This window comes from Lissotriton vulgaris, chromosome 2_1 (assembly GCF_964263255.1).
Source record: "Lissotriton vulgaris chromosome 2_1, aLisVul1.2, whole genome shotgun sequence".
Taxonomy (NCBI): Eukaryota; Metazoa; Chordata; class Amphibia; order Caudata; family Salamandridae; genus Lissotriton; species Lissotriton vulgaris.
In genome coordinates, this window is record NC_141687.1 from 1,224,123,670 (window position 1) to 1,224,142,027 (window position 18,358).

The 18,358-nt window shown below is 48.6% G+C and overlaps 1 protein-coding gene across 1 annotated transcript in view; it reads right to left on the reverse strand.

Annotated features, from left to right (window-relative positions):
* The window catches only part of NCAPD3 (non-SMC condensin II complex subunit D3), a 1,036,822-nt gene that overhangs the window by 510,026 nt on the left and 508,438 nt on the right, over positions 1-18,358 (reverse strand). Inside the window, exon 16 of the mRNA XM_086956941.1 lies at positions 11,445-11,665. Within this exon, the coding sequence (XP_086813067.1) occupies positions 11,445-11,665 (221 nt within the window). The remainder of the gene's footprint in view (positions 1-11,444; positions 11,666-18,358) is intronic.

The following is an 18,358-nucleotide window of genomic DNA, read 5'->3' on the forward strand; positions in this document are numbered from 1 at the left end:
TTTTAAAAGTAGAAAAGTATAATAAAGCAGCACATATCAGACCAACTCTTGAGTGGCCATAACACCATTCAATTGTAGTAGAATAAGATTGCCCAACCATATCACCACAAAAACATAGGGCACAGAACAACTCTTCAACATGTTAAACAAGGAGTTACACTTGGACACAACGGCCAGAAGAAAGAACATTACTACACAGCTCTCCCCAATATATCATAAACAAACAATCCCAAATACCCATCAGAAGTAAAAAATGCCAAATTTTGAAACTAGAGGCAGAAACCCTCCTCAATATTGGATCAATTTTGAGAACGCAAACTTAAAAGTGGAAAAGCCTTACTATAACATTTTGATATATCTTCCAAAGACAACAATAAAGAGAAAGAGGGACACAATCACAAAAATATAGGGGGGGGGGGGGGGGGGGGGGGGGGGACCAATGGATTTTTTTTCTGAATCGTGTGCATTAAATTGCATCTCCAATCTCTGTAGATTGTTAAAGTGCAACTCACAACCACTTAAAAATAAATATATGGATAGATCGAGATGGGAAGTGGAGCTCAGTAATAAATCTGAGAAGACGCACAGGGTATAAATGAGTACAGACAGCAAAAAGTTATTTTGGTTCACAACACCAATAGAATGTGTACCCCCATACTGCTGCGAGGATATTTCACGCAGGGAAGACTACATGTGGTGTTTGACACCCAGACCATTATCAGAGAGGATGCGATAAAAGAGGCACCATGATTCACATGGGGTGGACACGTCCAAAGATTCAAAGATACTATGATATGATAGTGTAAATTATATAAGTTGTAACCGGGAACTCTTGAACCTGACCTACTGCTGTTTCTATCCATGACAAGCAGGCTGATCATTCACATGTTCTTGGCAACTAGACTCCCATTGCACAATTTTAAAATCATGCAAACTCATCATTGTAAATCTTTAGTGGGTCTAAACTATTAAAGATATAATTAAAAGAGACATACCACAGTTGTAAATGACTAAACGCTTATCTTCAAAAAAGTATGGACTTCCTTTAATAAATATGTAAAAAGACGAGCTATAGCAGGTAGTGTTAATGCCTATATGCTAGCTGTAGTGCAAAGATTGAACTTGTGAATTGCATCTCTACTAAAAGATGACTAAACTGCACTGTGTGTTGCAAAAATGTCTAAGCTAATACATTATCTGAAGGTCTTGCAGGTCAGTATCGGAATCTCATTCAGAACGCACAGGACACACAAGGATTACTAGGTGCAAACATTGGGGTTGCAGCTTTTTACTTGTGATGTCCCAGGGACGACCTACTATAGAGCCTGAGCAACTGGGCCAAGTAGTGGTACTTGACTATGAGTGATATTCTGGGGTGAGGGGGTCGCGAGGGGGTCAAGTAGATACAGCAGGGTGAACGCAGGCTCACAACTGAAAAATACACACAAAAAACAACTGTCCAGTCTAATACTTGATTTTGTAATAAACTCTGACTCATCTAAAGTGTTACAGCACAGAACTGCTATCTAGCAAGCAAGTTCACCGGTGCTCGATTGGCCTGAAATCAGACTTAACCATGACAGCAGAATCAGAGCGTCTGTAGTCTCTGACCGCACCCTTTCAGCGGGTGCTGGACCTACAGCGGTTCTCTCCAATAAGACTTTCACACGCGGACCAGACAAGCGGTAATTGACTGTCCTTGAGAACCTCACACACCATCCTGCAGCGGTCGAGGGGTTCTCGACACTGCTCCAAGCTAAGAAAATTCTCCAGCTCTACCTATGAGGAGCGGGGAGGGGGGGGGGGGGGGGAATTAAGATCCTGGCACAGGTCCTCAGTCATGGAAAGGCCCACTAGGGTCACCACAGCAGCCTCTCTCCTCAGATGATCTCCCCCAGTTCACACTTCCACTGTGCATGGGCTCTGACCTGATCGGCACAGTAGCTCTCTTCATGACAGCACAAACTGGCATACGGTGTCACAGACTTAACCTGCACTTTTGTGATCACCCGTTCAGTGCAGCAATGATAGCAGCTCATTTCACAACAGCCCTCCTCTGTCATATGACTGTTGCCAACTTCCCCTGCACACAGGTAACAACCTGATCGGAGCAGTAGCTATTTCCTTACACCTCGCTATGGGGATATACTCACCAGAATTTCCCACAGGACAGCAATCTCCCAAACCCTCTCCCTTTCCCACAGGGCACACTGGTCTTGGACAGCAGGCAAGCGCTGGTGCTCCAGCACTGGTGGGCATAGTTTCCCTGGGAAATGTCCCATCCACTAGCTGGGAAACTAACAGCTTTGGCCCCAGTCATTGTCTTGCAGAGCTTCTCCTTGCACAGTCCGATAGGCTGCTTGACAGTAAATTATTGGAGTCTCAAGGTCCCCATTTTATAGTCCATTTCCAATCACCAAATGTGATTTAGATTCGGAGTTTTTGATGTTTATGTTGGGGGTTTGCTTCCTTTTGAAGCTCCCTCTCCTTCCTTCTCTTCCTCCAGAAAGCACTCTGTCACAGCAGAAGCAACTCCAAATCGGATAGCCTCACAACACAGGCCATAGGAGTGACTAGCGGTTCGCACCTGGACATCAGCCACAGTGATATGGGTATTAAAAGATTACAGCAGAGAATCGGGCTCCACTCTTTATGATTCTCTTATCAGCTTCATGTCGTTCCTGAGATGTACCCAGCTCCTTCCCAATTACTTATTTCTGAATCAGAGCACCGTAGCTCTCCCTTCCTCCAAATTGTCCCATCCAGCTCACAGGAATGCAGCAAACAACAAATATGTCTGGAGGGTTCATCTACCGTCTGATGTTTCACCAGGAAGCCTTGGATCTCCTAAAAGGGTCCCAAGAGTCTTCCATGTATTGTACCATTAACAGCACATACATATAACATACATACAAACTGCACACTACTGCATTATCCTTGTATTGTACCACTCACAGGCAAACATACACCCAGCACACGTAAACCACAAATGCACTACACACCAAACTGGAGTAGGCCACGGGTGAGTTATTAGGTGAACAATGGTTCAATGAGGCCAGTGTCCCTGTATAAGTTCTCATTCAGTTGAGATCATCAGGACAGGTGTGGGAGCACCTACTATTACTGGAAGAGAAAAGAAAGGTCGTCAGATCGGAGTAATCTAGAGGCTTGCTAGTTTTAATAGACATAATTAAGAGGGAGAGATACCAATCATTAGTTGCAGCCTATCGGACCCCAAGGCCTGAATATTTTCTTTCTGGGGCCGTGAATCCATAAAGGATTAGTCTCTCTGGGGTTTGAAGCCACTAACTGACGAAACAGTTCTATTACTATATTTCACATGCTTGTGCAGCAGTATCATTCGTGCACATCGCTTCATATGAAAGGAACATGGTATTATTAGTATATGTTACAATGCAATCGCTACAAGGTAGCACCCTTAATGACTAAACCTGGTGTGATAAGGAGGTGCTGGTCACGTAGGTAGCCTCAAGAGCTACATGTTAAAGGCTATGGAAGAAGTACCTTCAAGCCTTTTGTGACTGTGTTTAAGATCTCAGGTCATGCAAGTCTATAAAAAGTGTTGATCACTGGGGCCTTTATAAAGCTTTTTCTTCTGTAGTTAAAGCAGCATCTCCTAGACCACAAGTCTGTTTCAGGACCTACAAATATTGGCTTAACAGTGCTTCAGGAAACCTTTTGGAATTTGTGTGGAGTAGCCATTCCCCTGCATCTGCAGGCACAGACTGAATCGACCCGGTACTTAGTCTTCCAGGCCATCGTGCCCACTGAGGGAGACACTCACCAGGAAGAGGTTGTTGTGAGTCCAGGAGGTCAGGCCTGTCGCTTTCAGACACTGACCCCCTTCCCCAGGAGCCTCTCAGCACCAATATCCTGGGTACCAGAGCCCTTGTATCATCCCAGGCTTGTTGCATGTCCATTCTTGACACCACTGATGCACACACCAACCTTCCATCCAGGGACTAAAGGATCCACAAGGGCTTCATTGAGAGCAGCCCTCGTGCCCGGTTTCCTCTCCCTCTCCATTTCACCAGAGCCAAGTGAGAGCCTCGAACTACAGCGACCCGCCAGACTAAACACCCTGTACCCGAGGCCCCACTGACCGGGATCACGTAAACTGTGTCTCTCGGCTCCAGACACCCTCAAGAGTCAAGCCCCCCTTTGAGTTCTGCCAGACTTGTCCCCCACCTGCAGCTTTTCTTGTGAAAGTTTTTTTCTATTGTTCACAAAACGTAAACCGGAATGCATGGGAATATTTAAACAGCATGTGAATCAAGGAAAGATTCAACTATTCAAATGCAAACATTCTGAGAATCTAGCCATCTGATGCAGCTGCAGGCGACCACACTTCATCCCTAGATTTACCAAATGTTACCTCAAATTCTTACACCACTGTGATACTGCAGGCTCTTAAATTCCACTAGTTTGCTATTATGAGCACAATGTTTGAAATTTGCTGTTGAAGCACAAGTTACTACATGTGTAACAATATATCTGTAAGAGCCATTAGTTAGTGATAGATTCCTTACCATAGAATATTCCCCAGGCGTCCGACTGGATCCGGAAAGTTTTGCTTAGCAGTACCTCTGCGCGTCAGTAGGTGGCGTTGTGCAGCTCCGCGTCAGTCACTGGCGTCAAGAGCGCCAAGATGACGTCACAGAGACTAATTAGGCGCCACCGATGCACACGGACGTCATTTCTGTACTTTCCGCGCCTAAACGCAGTGCCATGCAAGATACTGACCATTGGTGCAGAAAACTAGGGCCCTAAAAGGGGTTGACCTTAACCCTAGTAATCAGTTCGCAGAACGGGGAGGATGGGTGGGGCGGTAAGGAATCTATCACTAACTAATTTCTCTTACAGATAATATTGTTACACAAGTAGTAACTTGTGCATCTGAAAGAGACACGTTAGTGATAGATTCCTTACCTTAGAATAGACACCCCAGCAATACCAACCCCAGTGGTGGGTCTGCAAACAAGATTACACCCGAAAGACACGGAGCACAGAACGGCCAAAGAAGCCGTCTCTCTGGACCGGACTGTCAAGGCAGCAGTGTTTTGTAAATGTGTGCAGCGAGGCCCACGTAGCTGCCTGACAAATGTCCTGCAAGGGAACGCTGCATCCCAAGGCAGTAGTGGCTGCTCTAGCCCTGGTCGTATGGGCACGCAGCCCCACAGGAGGCTCCTTCTTGGCCAAGGAGTAACATGCTTTGATGCACAGAACGACCCACCGGGAGATGCTCCTATTGCGCACAGCCCTACCAACCTTTCTTGGCGCCCACGTAGCCTACAAAAAGCTGATCATCCACCCGAAACTGCTGTGTACGCTGCAGACAGAATGCGAGCTCAAGTTTCAGGTCCAGACGGTGGAGCCTCTCCTCTTCCCTTGAAGGATGCAGAGGCGGAAAGAAGGTGGGAAAAGTGATGGTCTGCCCGATGTGGAAGGGTGTGACAACCCTTGGCAGAAAAGAAGGACGGGTCCTTAAAACCACCTTGTCCGGATGAACAGAGAGGAAAGGCGGTTTAGAAGATTTACTCCATTTCAGTCAGTCGCATGTCGAGCCATGCGACTGATTGAAATGGAGTAAAATATTGATTACTTCGGAATTAATTTGAATAAAAGACTCACAACGCAACTTTATTGTGGTACACTCATTGCAACAAGCAGTTTCAAGCAGTGCTTCTGGCATGGGAGCAGGATTCCGTTCCCAGGACTTAATGTTTGATTTACCTACGTGGCGGAAGGGCGGACCACGAACCCAGAATGCACGCATAAATCAATACAAAGCAATTTAAATTGACAAGAATGAGAATAAATTGGAGTGCACCCTACCTCTCGATCCAAAGACAGAAGGAACAGAAAAACCTCAGAAAGAGGGGCAGAAAGGGGATCCACTACCTTTGCTGTACACCATGCCACAAATTTGTTCCACCTGCAGGCGTATACTGTTTTGGTGGAGGGCCGCCTGGCCGCCAAAATAACATCCCAGACTTCAGGAGGAAGATCGAAAGGTGTCAACTGTCGCTGCTCAATCTCCATGCATAGAGGTGGAGGCTGGAAAGGTTCGGGTGGAGGACCGTCCCCTGCTGCTGTGACAGAAGATCCTCCCGAAGAGGCAGACGGATCGGGAGATCGATGCTGATACTGAGTAGTTCAGGATACCATACTCTTCAAGCCCAGTCCGGAGCCACAAGAAAGACTTGGGCCCGGTCGCGTCTGATCTTCTTCAGCACTCTGGGCAGAAGTGGTTCAGGCGGAAAGGCGTACAACAGTCCGCAACTCCACTCGCGACAAAAAGTGTCTCTGAGCGAGTGCCGCCTTGGAAATTCCAACGCGCAGAACTGATGACATTGTGCGTTCTCTTCGGTGGCGAATAGATCTAACAGGCTCTCCCCACTGCAGAAAGAGACCTTGCGCCACGTCCGAGTTCGGACGCCATTCGTGATCCACCATGCACCGGCGGCTGAGTTAGTTTGTCCTGGCATTCAGAGAACCAGCCAGGTGTTGAACCACCAAGATAATGCCTTGATGTTCCAGCCATGTCCAGAGGCGGAGAGCCTCCTGACATAGGGTCCACGACCCCACCCCACCCTGACTGTTGCAATACCACATGGTGGTGGTGTTGTCCGTGAACACCTGCACTACACTTCCCCCGACAGAGGGAAGGAATGCCTTCAGTGCAAGGCAGATCGCCTGCAGCTCCAGAAGGTTGAAATGGACCAGGGACTCCGCCGGAGACCAGAGGCCTCTGATCTCTGCCTCTCCCATGTGGCCTCCCCATCCCAGGAGGGACGCATCAGTCACCACTGTGCACTCCGGTTGGGGAAGGGAGAGGGATCTGCCACTGACCCAATCGCGATTCATGAGCCACCACTGCAACTGTTGTGCAGCGCCCTCCGAGATCCGGACGCAATCGGACAGGTTGCCCTGATGCTGTGCCCACTGGAACTTCAGGTCCCACTGCAGCACCCGCATATGCCATCTGGCATGTGTCACCAGCAGGATACAGGAGGCCATCAGGGCCAGAAACCGGAGGGTCAGCCTGACAAACACCCAGGATAGAGGCTGAAAGAGCGGAATCATAGCCTGAATATCCTGGACCCGCTGCTCGGGAGAATAAACCCAAAACAACGTCGAATCAAGAACAACTCCGATGAAGGGGAGCTTCTGAAAGGGACTCAGGTACGACTTCGGCACATTGATGGAGAACCCCAGCAAATCCAAGAGGTCGGTAGTAGTCTGGAGGTGGGTGATGACTGCCTGGGGCGAGCCCGCCTTCAACAGCCAGTCGTCGAGGTAGGGGAAGAATGACACCCCTGACCTGCTCAGATGAGCAGCGACCACCGCCATCACCTTCATGAACACCCGAGGGGCACTGATAAGGCTGAAGGGGAGCACAGCAAACTGAAATTGCTCCTGGCCTACCGTGAACCGCAGGTAGCCCCGGTGGGCCGGCAGGACGGGATGTGAAAATATGCGTCCTGCAAATCCAATGCCACCATCCAGTCTCCAGGGTCCAGGGCAGTCAGGACCTGAGCCAGAGTCAGCATCCTGAACTTCTCCTTCCGGAGGAAGCAATGGACGTCCCGGAGGTCCAAGATGGGGCACACATGCCCCCCCTTGTCCTTCTTGGGGACCAGAAAGTAGTGGGAATAACAACCACTACCTCTTCCCGACCAGGAACGCGCTTAATGTCCCCCCTTGGCTAAGAGGGCCGAGACTTCCTGACGGAGAAGCGTCAAATGATCCCCTGACATGTGGTGGTACTGAGGTGTCATGGTCGGAGGGGAGGACAGAAAGGGGAGTGCGTAACCGTGGCTGCTTATCTGCAGAACCCACTTGTCTGATGTAATGTCGTGCCAGTGGTGTTGGTGGTGGGGGATCCTGCCAACCACTGGCATGGGGTGCTCCCTGAAGCTCGCATTAGGAAGGCTTAGAGGCGGAAGCAGTGGGGGTGGAAGAGGACTGACCCCGCGCTGGTTACCAGACCCACCCATGCAGAATCCACGGCCGCGCTGAGGCTGGTTCTGCACAGGCTTGCTGGAAGAGTGTGCCTGGGTGCTCCTGCCCTGGCCACGTAAGGAAGAAAACCCAGGCATGGCAGTGGTCTTCGTGGAAAGGCCAAAAGACTTGGCAGTGGCACGAGAGTCTTTAAAGCGCTCCAGGGCATTGTCGGCCTTATTGCCAAAGAGGTGGGAGACATCAAAGGGCATGTCCATGAGTGAGCTCTGGACATCGGACGAGAACCCAGTAGAACGTAACCAGGCATGGCGCCGCAACGCCACCGTCGTGGAATTCGCCCTGCCCAACGAATCAGCAGTGTCCATACCACACCTAATGGCAAACTTCGCCGCATCCTTGCCCTCCGCAATCGCCTGGGAAAGGTCAGCCTGGACCTCCTCAGAACACTGAAGCAAGACCTCAGCTACCGAATCCCACAATGCGCGGGAGTAACTGCCCAATAAGCAGGTGGTATTAACAGACCGCAACCCCAAGCTGGCTGAGGAGAACAACCTCTTGCCAAACTGGTCCAGCCTTTTAGAGTCCTTATCCGGCGGAGCCGTGGGAAAGGCACTCTGCGACGTTGAGGCCTGAATAACCAGGCTCTCAGGCGTGGGGTGAGTGGTCAAGAAGGCGGGGTCACCAGGCACCAGTCGATGGAGCCGGGTGACGTTTTTATCCACCGGCGCCCCCGAGGCCGGCCACAACCAAGTGCCCAAGAGGACTTTGGTGAGTGCCTCATTGAAAGGGAGCAGCGGCTCAGATGACGGAGACGCCGTCTGGAGCACCTCCGTAAGGAGGTTGGTCTTAAGGGCCACCGTGTGGAGGTCGAGATGGAGAGCCTCCACAGCCCGACGCAGCACCACGGTATAGGAAGCACCCTTCTCCAAAGTAGGCGGAGGAGAGGCAAACCCAGGTTCAGAAGACACATCAAAATCACCCGCATCTTGGAGGTCGTCCACCCAATCCTGCTCAGAGTCACATTGCCGGGCAAGGGGGTCCTCGGAACCGTCCCAATCCTCGTCCGGCTCCGGAGTGGATAGAGCAGGCTGCGGTGGCAGACCCAGCGCTGGAAATGGGGCCAGCGGTGCCATACACGGTGCTGGTCAGGGCCGAGCTGGAGCGGTAACCCAATGCGGATCCCAGGCCGGAACGAAATGGTCCGAGAACTAGGGCAGGGCCAGGATAAACAGCACCTAGTGCGGAGCCTGTGGCAGGAGCCAGCGGCGTTGAACCTCGCAGCGCCGGAGCAGGATCCTGTGGCATTGGTGGCAGAGCCGCCGGGCAAAGAGGATCTGGACACGGGACTGCGGAGCCCGAACGCATGCCGGCCGGAGCCCGGGGCCTAATAGCATACCGGTCCATAGCAGCAAGAAACTCTTGCATCTGTTCGGGAGTCTCCGATGGACCCGGGTATAGCAGGTAGGCCGCAGGACTCCCCGGCTCCAGAAGAACGGCAGGGGCGGAGCCCCTGTCCCCCTCATCCGCTTCTGGAGAGCGACGGGGGGGACGTCTGAGAGCGAACACGCTTCAACTTTTTTTATGGCATCACTTACCGGAATCTGAAGGGATAGACTTTGAGCCCTAGAAGCGACGGCTTCAGTCCTGCGAGCGGTTCCGCGAACTGCCCCTAGACCTGGAGCTGCGGTGAGAGGATTACCGGACCTTCAGCAACTTCCTGCGTCGCTCCCGCAAGGCCTTCGGGTCAATGGCTCGACAATCTCGTGAGTCATGATAGGTCTCCAGGCAGTAGAGGCACACATCGTGGGGGTCCGCCACCGACATGTAACTGCGGCACAACCCACAAGACTTAAATCCTGGTATCCCTACGTCCATCAGGAGACCAGAGGAGGAGACAAAAAGTCTAAAAAAAGTAGTCAAAAAATGACTGAGGTACGTGCTCAATACGGATGTGCGCTTTCGGCGTGGAAAAAGTAAGAACTGACATCAGCGCGCATGGGTGGCGCCAAAGTAGTCTCCGTGACATCATATTGGCGCTCTCGACGCCAGTGACTGACGCGGAGCCGCACGACGCCACCTACCGACGCGCAGGGGTACTGCTAAGCAAAACTTTCCGGATCCAGTCTGACGCCTGGGGAATATTCTAAGGTAAGGAATCTATCACTAACGTGTCTCTTTCAGATAAAATGGTTACAAGACATGTACTTTACGATCAGATGAGCAATGTTTGAGTGTTTATTCTAATTCAAGATCAATCCACAGAGCAAAAAGAATAATATGCTTTCTCTCCATCACAACATTTGAAGTTATGCAAACAGAAGTGTGGGCAATAGGGGCTGCACCAGTGTATTTAATTTTCATATATGTATAGTAGAGATTCTCAACTTCCCCTGACCCCACCACTAAGAAGTCACAAATATAAGAGAAAAGACTTTCTCTCAAAGTAATTAGGTTTTGAAAAGGAGCATACAATTGAACGTAATGCCTTCATTAATTATGCACAAGCTTGTAATTAAAGATCTTTTTCCCCAAATTATACAAAACATTATGGGATCCACAAAAAACATGCAAATATGGAGTGCAAGGAGTCTTGAGATTTCTTATTTTCAATTATTCTTTATTTGTAGTCAAAAGCATCAGCCCAGCCAATGAGTTTCGTCCAACAAGGACTTCATCAGGGGTAGAATTGTCTTTTTGCAGATCATCAAGATGTTTCTCTACTACAAAGACTTTGAAGGAATTAATGCCTTCAATTCATATTGAGATTATCGTATTGATGATCACCCAGAAGCTTAATTTATTTCTAGATGTAGTGTTAATGCGCTGGTGATCAACACCCTGTCTGTGCAACAAAATCTTAAACGGATAATTGCCTTAGATCATTGCTTGCATGTCATCCGTTCAGGTATGTGAAGCCGTCTGTCTATCCGTTGAGCTCAGCGGATAGACAGACTGCTTCACAAACCCTTTTAAGATTTTGTTCAATACGATAATCTCAATATGAATCAAAGGCATTAATTCCTTCAAAGTCTTTATCTAACATACGCTATGGTGGGTATAATAGAGAAATATCTTGGTGATCTTCAAAAAGACAATTCCAACCCTGATGATGTCCATTTTGGACGAAACGCATTGTCTGTGCAGATGCTTTTGACTACAAATAAAGAATAATTGGAAATAGGAAATCTCAAAACTCCTTGCACTCCATATTTGCATGTATTTTGTGAAACCCATAAGATTTTGTATAATTTGGTGAAACAAATGTCTAATTACATGCATGTACATAATTAATGAAGGTATCACGCTTAATTGTATGCTCCTTTTCAGAACCTATTCTCCACCACAACCCCCAACATTGGGATCCAATTTTAGAAGATCAAAACATGACACCTCAAATTCTAAAAGAGCATACAATTCCCTAGTTCCTTCTGAAAATCATTATGGCAAATAGAACATACCTGAGCTCCTGGCTTTCCTCATTAAGTAGAGACAGAAGATCCCAGGCCAGTTTCTGATGGCTGTCATCAGCCCGAAACTTGTTATAGTGTTTAACATGCTGCAGCATTAGTTGATCCAGACACTCCAGAGCCTTGTCCTGAACAGTGCTTTCTGTGTCTACAACCACTGGCACCACACCAGTCAACCATGCTTTCTGCATCGTGATATTTTGTTGATGAGCCTGTTGACAGAAGCAATGAGTAGATGGAAGAAATGTTAATGTTTTACATTTGGCAAGCTGCAGTTTAAAAATAAAATTCACCAAGCAGGGTAAAAAGGTAAAAACAAATGATTAATAGTCTAGGGTTAAGGAAGTCCAGCACAATAATCCTGTCATGTATATGCTTCACAATTTCCTTATATACATTTACTTATATACTTAATATGGGATATTTGGTTAACACCGACTACAGTCTTGAGCCAATTTAAAGAGCTTGCCTACACCGGATATCAGCTCAGAAACTCAAAGTATTAGTGCATTCAAGTTACCAATGTACTCTGAAGAGTTATTGTAGGAGAGTAGGGTCTGCAATCCTATGGTCACCCCAGATTTTTGCTTTTTGCTTCACTGGTTTAAGACTTTCCCTGGCTGTGGGCCTGCTAATCAGACCCACAGCCTAGCTGTTCTCTCTCTAAATTGACATCCATGTACATTAGGTGCATTTATCAATTGGTATTGGGTCACTCTTGTAAGTCCTTGTACAGTGTACCATAGGTACCCAGGGCATAAGTGAACCCAAGGCCTACCAGGGGCTGCAGCATGTATTGTGCCACCCCTGGCTGGCCATCCAAATCTGACACAACTGGCTGATCAATCAGCTGGGGCAAGGTGGTGTAATCACCCTTTGCTTTAGATATAGTATACCTATATCTAAACCTAAAATGGACACATATACTCCTATAAGTCACTCCTATGGCAGGCCTTAACAATCCTGGAGGCAGAGTGCTTGGAATTATGTGAGATGGTGCTCTAGCATGAGCTGAGCCTGTCTGCAGCTTTCGGAACCAAGTCCTTTAGCTGTTTCCATGATAACGCTATACCATATACTCTTAAGTGCATTATAATCCTCGCAGTTATTGCTAACCTTGGCATAGCATTATCAAAACATGTCGAGTAAGAGGTCATACGAATTGGAATACTACCCCCTCGCCAATTCTGGCGACGGGGGTAGCATTCCACCCTTCTAGAGGGACACGACATGTACCTAACTGTGAACCCCGGTTATAGTTCACCTCGAGCCTCAGCATCACTAAATGAATGCTGCCACCAGACACAAGTCTGACCTCCTGCTGCTGGGAGTCCTTCCAGCGAGGGAGGCTTGGACAAAGGGTTTCCTGCCTTCGGAGGTGCTAGCACCACCCCAGACAGGACTTTGTGTATTAGGTAGGACAGGCCTGAAAGGAATAAGACATGCCTGGGGCACACAAGGTGCCTCTGTGCATACACCGGTTCAAACCAGTTGCTGGGGCACTCCAGCCCCAGCTCTGGCGCGGGCAAAGGATAGGGGGTGTAACCACCCCCTTCCTGGTCCCACCCATAGGAGGGACCTAGTGAAAGTGCAGCCCCCTTTAGCAGGATAAAGGTAGGAGCTGGTCCCATTCCAAATCAGATTAATCCTGAACTGAAATTCTGCAAGAAGAAACTCTGGACTTCGACATTCTGCTACAGAAGACTGAAGAAATCTCCCTTGTGGGCAAGGAGTGTCCACCCTGCACAATCAGGCACCATCAAGCGTCCAGCGGCTTCACTTTGTCGTCTTCCCTCGAGGATCCAGACTTCAGAGCCAGACGAGACCCGGATTCCCAGACCTCTCCGACCTCTACCTTCATCTGCAGCACAGCTGAGATCCGTGGGTGCGACGAGACACGTGAGACCGGCCATCTTGGAGAAACTGCACTTCGCTTCCAGCACTACTTCTGAGGTAACCTGGACGAAGTGCTTTGGGGACTGAGAAGACCCAGCCCCGAGCAGCTCCTGCACCGAAGACCAGCCCTCCAGCATCCACGAGATCTGCGTGGGGCCCTTCTGCCTGTTTGCTGCTCGAAGCGTGGTCTGGTCACTTGACGGCTGGCTAGTGGCCTCCTAGACGACGATCCACGACATCAACACCGCTGGTCTGGTTGCTCCAGAAGGGCCCTTGCTTCCTTCCAAAAGAGAAGCATCCCGGACCCTCCTGGTCCGCACCAGACGTCTTTTCCGCTCACCGTGTGGGTTGCCTTTGCCAAGGCCTGTTGACTCCAAATCCGGATCCGACACCGCCGACAGCGAGAGCCTGCGTGGGACAGCTCGTGCCTCCATCCTGGTCGTCAAAGACACCACCTGGTCCACGTGGCTGCAGAGTCAAGCGTCCACTCTTCACCTGATCGCGACGACAGCCTCTGGTTCCTTCCTGGTTCCACTCCAGTCACTGGCTAGTGACTTTGAACATTGTCCCCTCTGCTTTCAGGTCTTCAGCTTCACTGATCCACCCTTGGATCACACCGGACATCTTCCTCCTGGTCGCCTGCAGCATCTTTTCTTTCAGGCTCCATAGACTTCAACGCAGAAACCCGACACGACTTCGCACCTATGCACCCGCAGCCCGTAGGTGAGGTAACAAGAGCATTTCGGTGCTCAGTGGTAGATTGACTCTCCTAGTGTCCAGTTTCACAGTCGTTTTAGTCCTAACTAGTCAGGATTGTCCGTACTCACCTTTTTCTTGAACTGTACTGTCCATAGACGTTGTTACGCATCTCGCGTGTGAGTTCACACTCTGCACACACGTTCCGTGGGCCTCCTAGTACTTACCTAAAGTTAGGATAGTGTAGTCCCAGTGATCCTACAGCCTCTGAACAGCCCCATTCCTTCTATCGACTTCCTTATACCATTTGTTTAGTATATGGTTTGTTGCGCCCCTAGGGCAACCTTGTAACTCGTGCAACTTAACGTATTTTTCTTAAGAGTCTTGTCATGTGCTTAGCCCCCTGACCTCATAAAGAGTTCAGAGGTGTTTTTAGTTAATAAATATATTGTTTATTTTCATAACTACCTGTGTGGTGTCCTTTCATTTGGTATTCAAGGGGTTACATGTGGTAAAACAGCTGGCTTCACATGCCAAAAGAGTTTAGCCTAAGACTGCTTTGTCCATGCTACCATTAGGATAGCTGGTCTATAAGGTTGACTTACAACCAATCACCATAAGGGTTGTTTGGACTGATAAAAGGTAATCACTAGAACTAGTGAGCATCATATATCAGGCCAACTTCTCACAGTTATAGGTAAAGCCCGCTTCTTTGAAGTCACCGGCAAGGGGATTAGTGAGAGTTTTAGAAAGTAGGGATGGGGGACTACTAACCTCCTTAGTAAGCAGTTACACTGTGCCATCTTATTAGTTGCAGTACAACAGGGCAGTTGTATTATCCATTAAGATTTGCACAGGACTGGACTTTATATGTGGCGGAAAGACCTCGATGCAATCAGTTCTAAAAGAGTGATGTGATGTGATGTGATGACACTATGCACCAGTGGAGCCCACAAACCTCTGACCTCCATTTCATTCAGGTGCATTACCTAAGCCCATAGTTGATGCAAGTCACCACTCTGTGTTCGGGGTGAGGTAGGGAGAATGGCCTGCAACAAGCAAGGTTTGAAACCTTCCTCCACATTGTAGGTCCCTTGCTTCGTCAACCAACACTGATGTTGTCTGAGACGCACCCACAGTGTTTAGTCAACTGAATGCATAGGTTCCACTGCAGAGCCTACGTGATCTAATGGGTATGGGAAACAGCAAAATACACTAGATGGCCTGGAGATCTAGAAGTGTCAGAACTGCCTGGGTTGAAACAAGAGCCGGACCTAAAAAGATCTGTGTCAAATCCTGAATGTCCCAGGCTCACTGCGTACGGAACGGCTTTGAACGCCGCTATGTCCAGAACAGCCCCTATAAAGGGAATCTACTGAACTGGGCAAAGATGGTATTTCAACTCGTTAAAGGAGAACCCTAGAGAAGAAAGGCATGATCTGGTGGTCCACAGACTTTCCTTGTAAGATTGTGACATATCACACTCAGTCAGCAAAGCAATGAGATTATGTGCACTACAGACCTGTGTAGATGGGCCACAACCACAGATAACCATGGTAAAACCTCTAGAGGCTACGGTGAGATGAAAGTTAAGGACAGTGAAATTAAAATGGGATTACTTTCCTACCATGAAGCAGAGAAACTGCCTGCTGGAGAGGTACATAAAATGATGGGTTCGGGAGGTCCAAAAGTACCATCCAATCCACAGGATCCAAGGTGGAGAGGACTTGGGCAAGAGTCAGCATCTCAAAATTGAAACTCCGAAGGAAGATAAATTCAAGAATGAAAAGGACCAAATTCAATCTGAGCCCACAGTGTCTATATTTTTTTATTAGCTCTTTTATTGAAAAGAAAGGCATGTTGCATAGTTAAGATGATAATAAACAAATTAGCATTATAGGTCACTCATTAAATGGTGCCTCATGGTGTATAAATCACAACATCTGATTGACAATATTCACTATGCAATGTCAAGTCCCCCCCTGTGATATCGCCTCCAACTCTTGGTGGTTCACAAATCTCCCCCCTGTATACGTTCCATTGCTCCTATATTTGCATCCATTTATTCGGGCACCCCCTGGTTTCATAGATGGATTTTTAGTCACCATACACCAGTCCATATCATTGGCCCAAACTGCTATTTTTGGTGGGTTTGGAGCCCTCCAATGTCGTGCGATATACCTTTTTGCAACCATAAGCCCTAGTATGACCCATATCAGCTCCCTGGAGTTCAAATCGGTAGGATCCCAGATGTTCAACAATGCTAACTTATTACAGTGGCTCTGTTGCCCCAGTACTTCCTCCATTCAGCGTACTACCTGTTCCCAGTATCGCTGGTTCACTGCGCACTCCCAGAAAATGTGAATTAATGTGCCCTCCTGCCCACATTGTCGTACAGAGCCATCATCCAGAGTGTAACCCATGTTAACCAGCAAAGGCCCTGACAAGTCGGATCTATGAAGAGATGGCCAGCTAACAAGGGAAGCCACCGCCGCCTGCCACTCATCATCTAGAAACGCAACATCATGATCCCATTTAACTCTTAAGCGGGTCAGGGAATCCGCCATATTATTGATGAGATTTTTATAAATAAGGGATATAGCTTTTTCCAGTAGATCGCCATCTATTATCCTGTCTTCAAGTGGGGAGGATTCAGGGAGGGCTTCACCCCTAAGGAGAATCACGAAAGGGGCATGTCTAATTTGATGATATCTAAAGAATTCGGACTGGGCAAGTTCGTGCTCTTGCTGCAGTCAGGAAAAGGGAACACCTCACCCGATTTCCATAGATCACCAACCCTGGAGATGCCTATAAGGTCCCATGTATCGAAGCCCTTCGAACAGATCAGTCTACCCAATTGTTTACAGTGCCAAAGTGGCATGGTTTTCGTGAGTTTATCCCCCCCCCCAACCTCCCCCAGACCAGACTCTTAAGGGTGACGCGCCATATATGCACTGCATGCTGATCGGGCCGGTCAAAACAGGCCTCAAAGCTTGTGCGTATAACACACCCTTGGTCTATACGTGCATTGGTTAATTGCATCGAGTTGCGAGGCCCAGTAATAACTTTTGATATTCAGGAGCCCAATAGCCCCATCAAACCATCCCAGCGTGAGTTTGTGTGTTGCGATACGGAGTGGTTTGTCCTCCCACAGCAGATATCGGACAGTAACATTAAGGTCCCTGAAGTACGAGGCGGCGACTGGGAGTGGGGTGCTCAGTAGCACATAGAAAAGTCTAGGAAGGGATACCTTGAACAGGGCTGCGCTCCCCAAAAGAGTCAACGGGAGCGACTTCCAATGTTGGACATCCGATTTGAAATGCACTAAACGAGGCAGGAGATTATAGTTGTAAAATCTAGATAGAGCTTTAGAGACCCAGATTCCCAAGTATTTGAAGCCGTCAGCAGCCTCCGCTAGTTGGCAACCCCGAGGGAGTGAGGGCCGCTTGCCATAAAGGACATAGAGCACTGACTTAGACCAGTTTATCATATATCCTGCAAAACTACCAAATACTCAGAATATGTCCAGGGCTACATTGAGGGATGCCGCTGGGGAGGCCAGATAAAGCAGGATGTTGTCCGCATACAGCGAAGTGCAGTCCTCCCAGCCAGACGTCTACCTAAGGCCCCTGATGGCGGAGTCTTGTCGGACCCACGTCGCCAAAGCTGCCAGAGCAAAAAGAAGAGGTGACAAAGGACAGCCCTATCTGGTGCATCTGCAGAGAATAAAAGAGCCCACAGTCTTAATGGACAGCAAAAGGTAACGCAAGATGCAACCACTGCCTCTCTCCTTCTCAGGAGGCTCACTAACTGACCCTTTGTTTGGCAAGGATTGAGGCAGGTTCTGCCAAGATGTGAATAAATACAGGAGCAACTGTAGATGGGGTTGCTATAAAGGGAAGAGTGTAATCATGACTTTAAACCTGCAGGACCCATTGTTACAAAGCAACATCATGCCAGCTGGGCATGTATAATATACTGCCTCCAATGGCCATAGGTGACTCCTGAATGGGAAGTTGGAGTCACTTGGCTGTGACAGATGCCAGGGATGATGAAGATCAGGACTGACTCTGCTGGCTACCTTGGCCTCTGCTGCCACCATGATACCTGGGGTGGTGAAAGGGCTGAGATAACTGCCTCTGGTGCCAAGCTAGGAGCAAGTGGTAACCTGCGATCTACTAGATCTGTTGATGGAACTAGTGGGTGGCAAATAGCAAGCCCAAGCATAACGCAGTAACAGCTATCTGTAAAATGCTGAATCCATCTTGTCGTCAAAGTGCTTGGAACTATCAGAAATAATATCCATGAGAGGT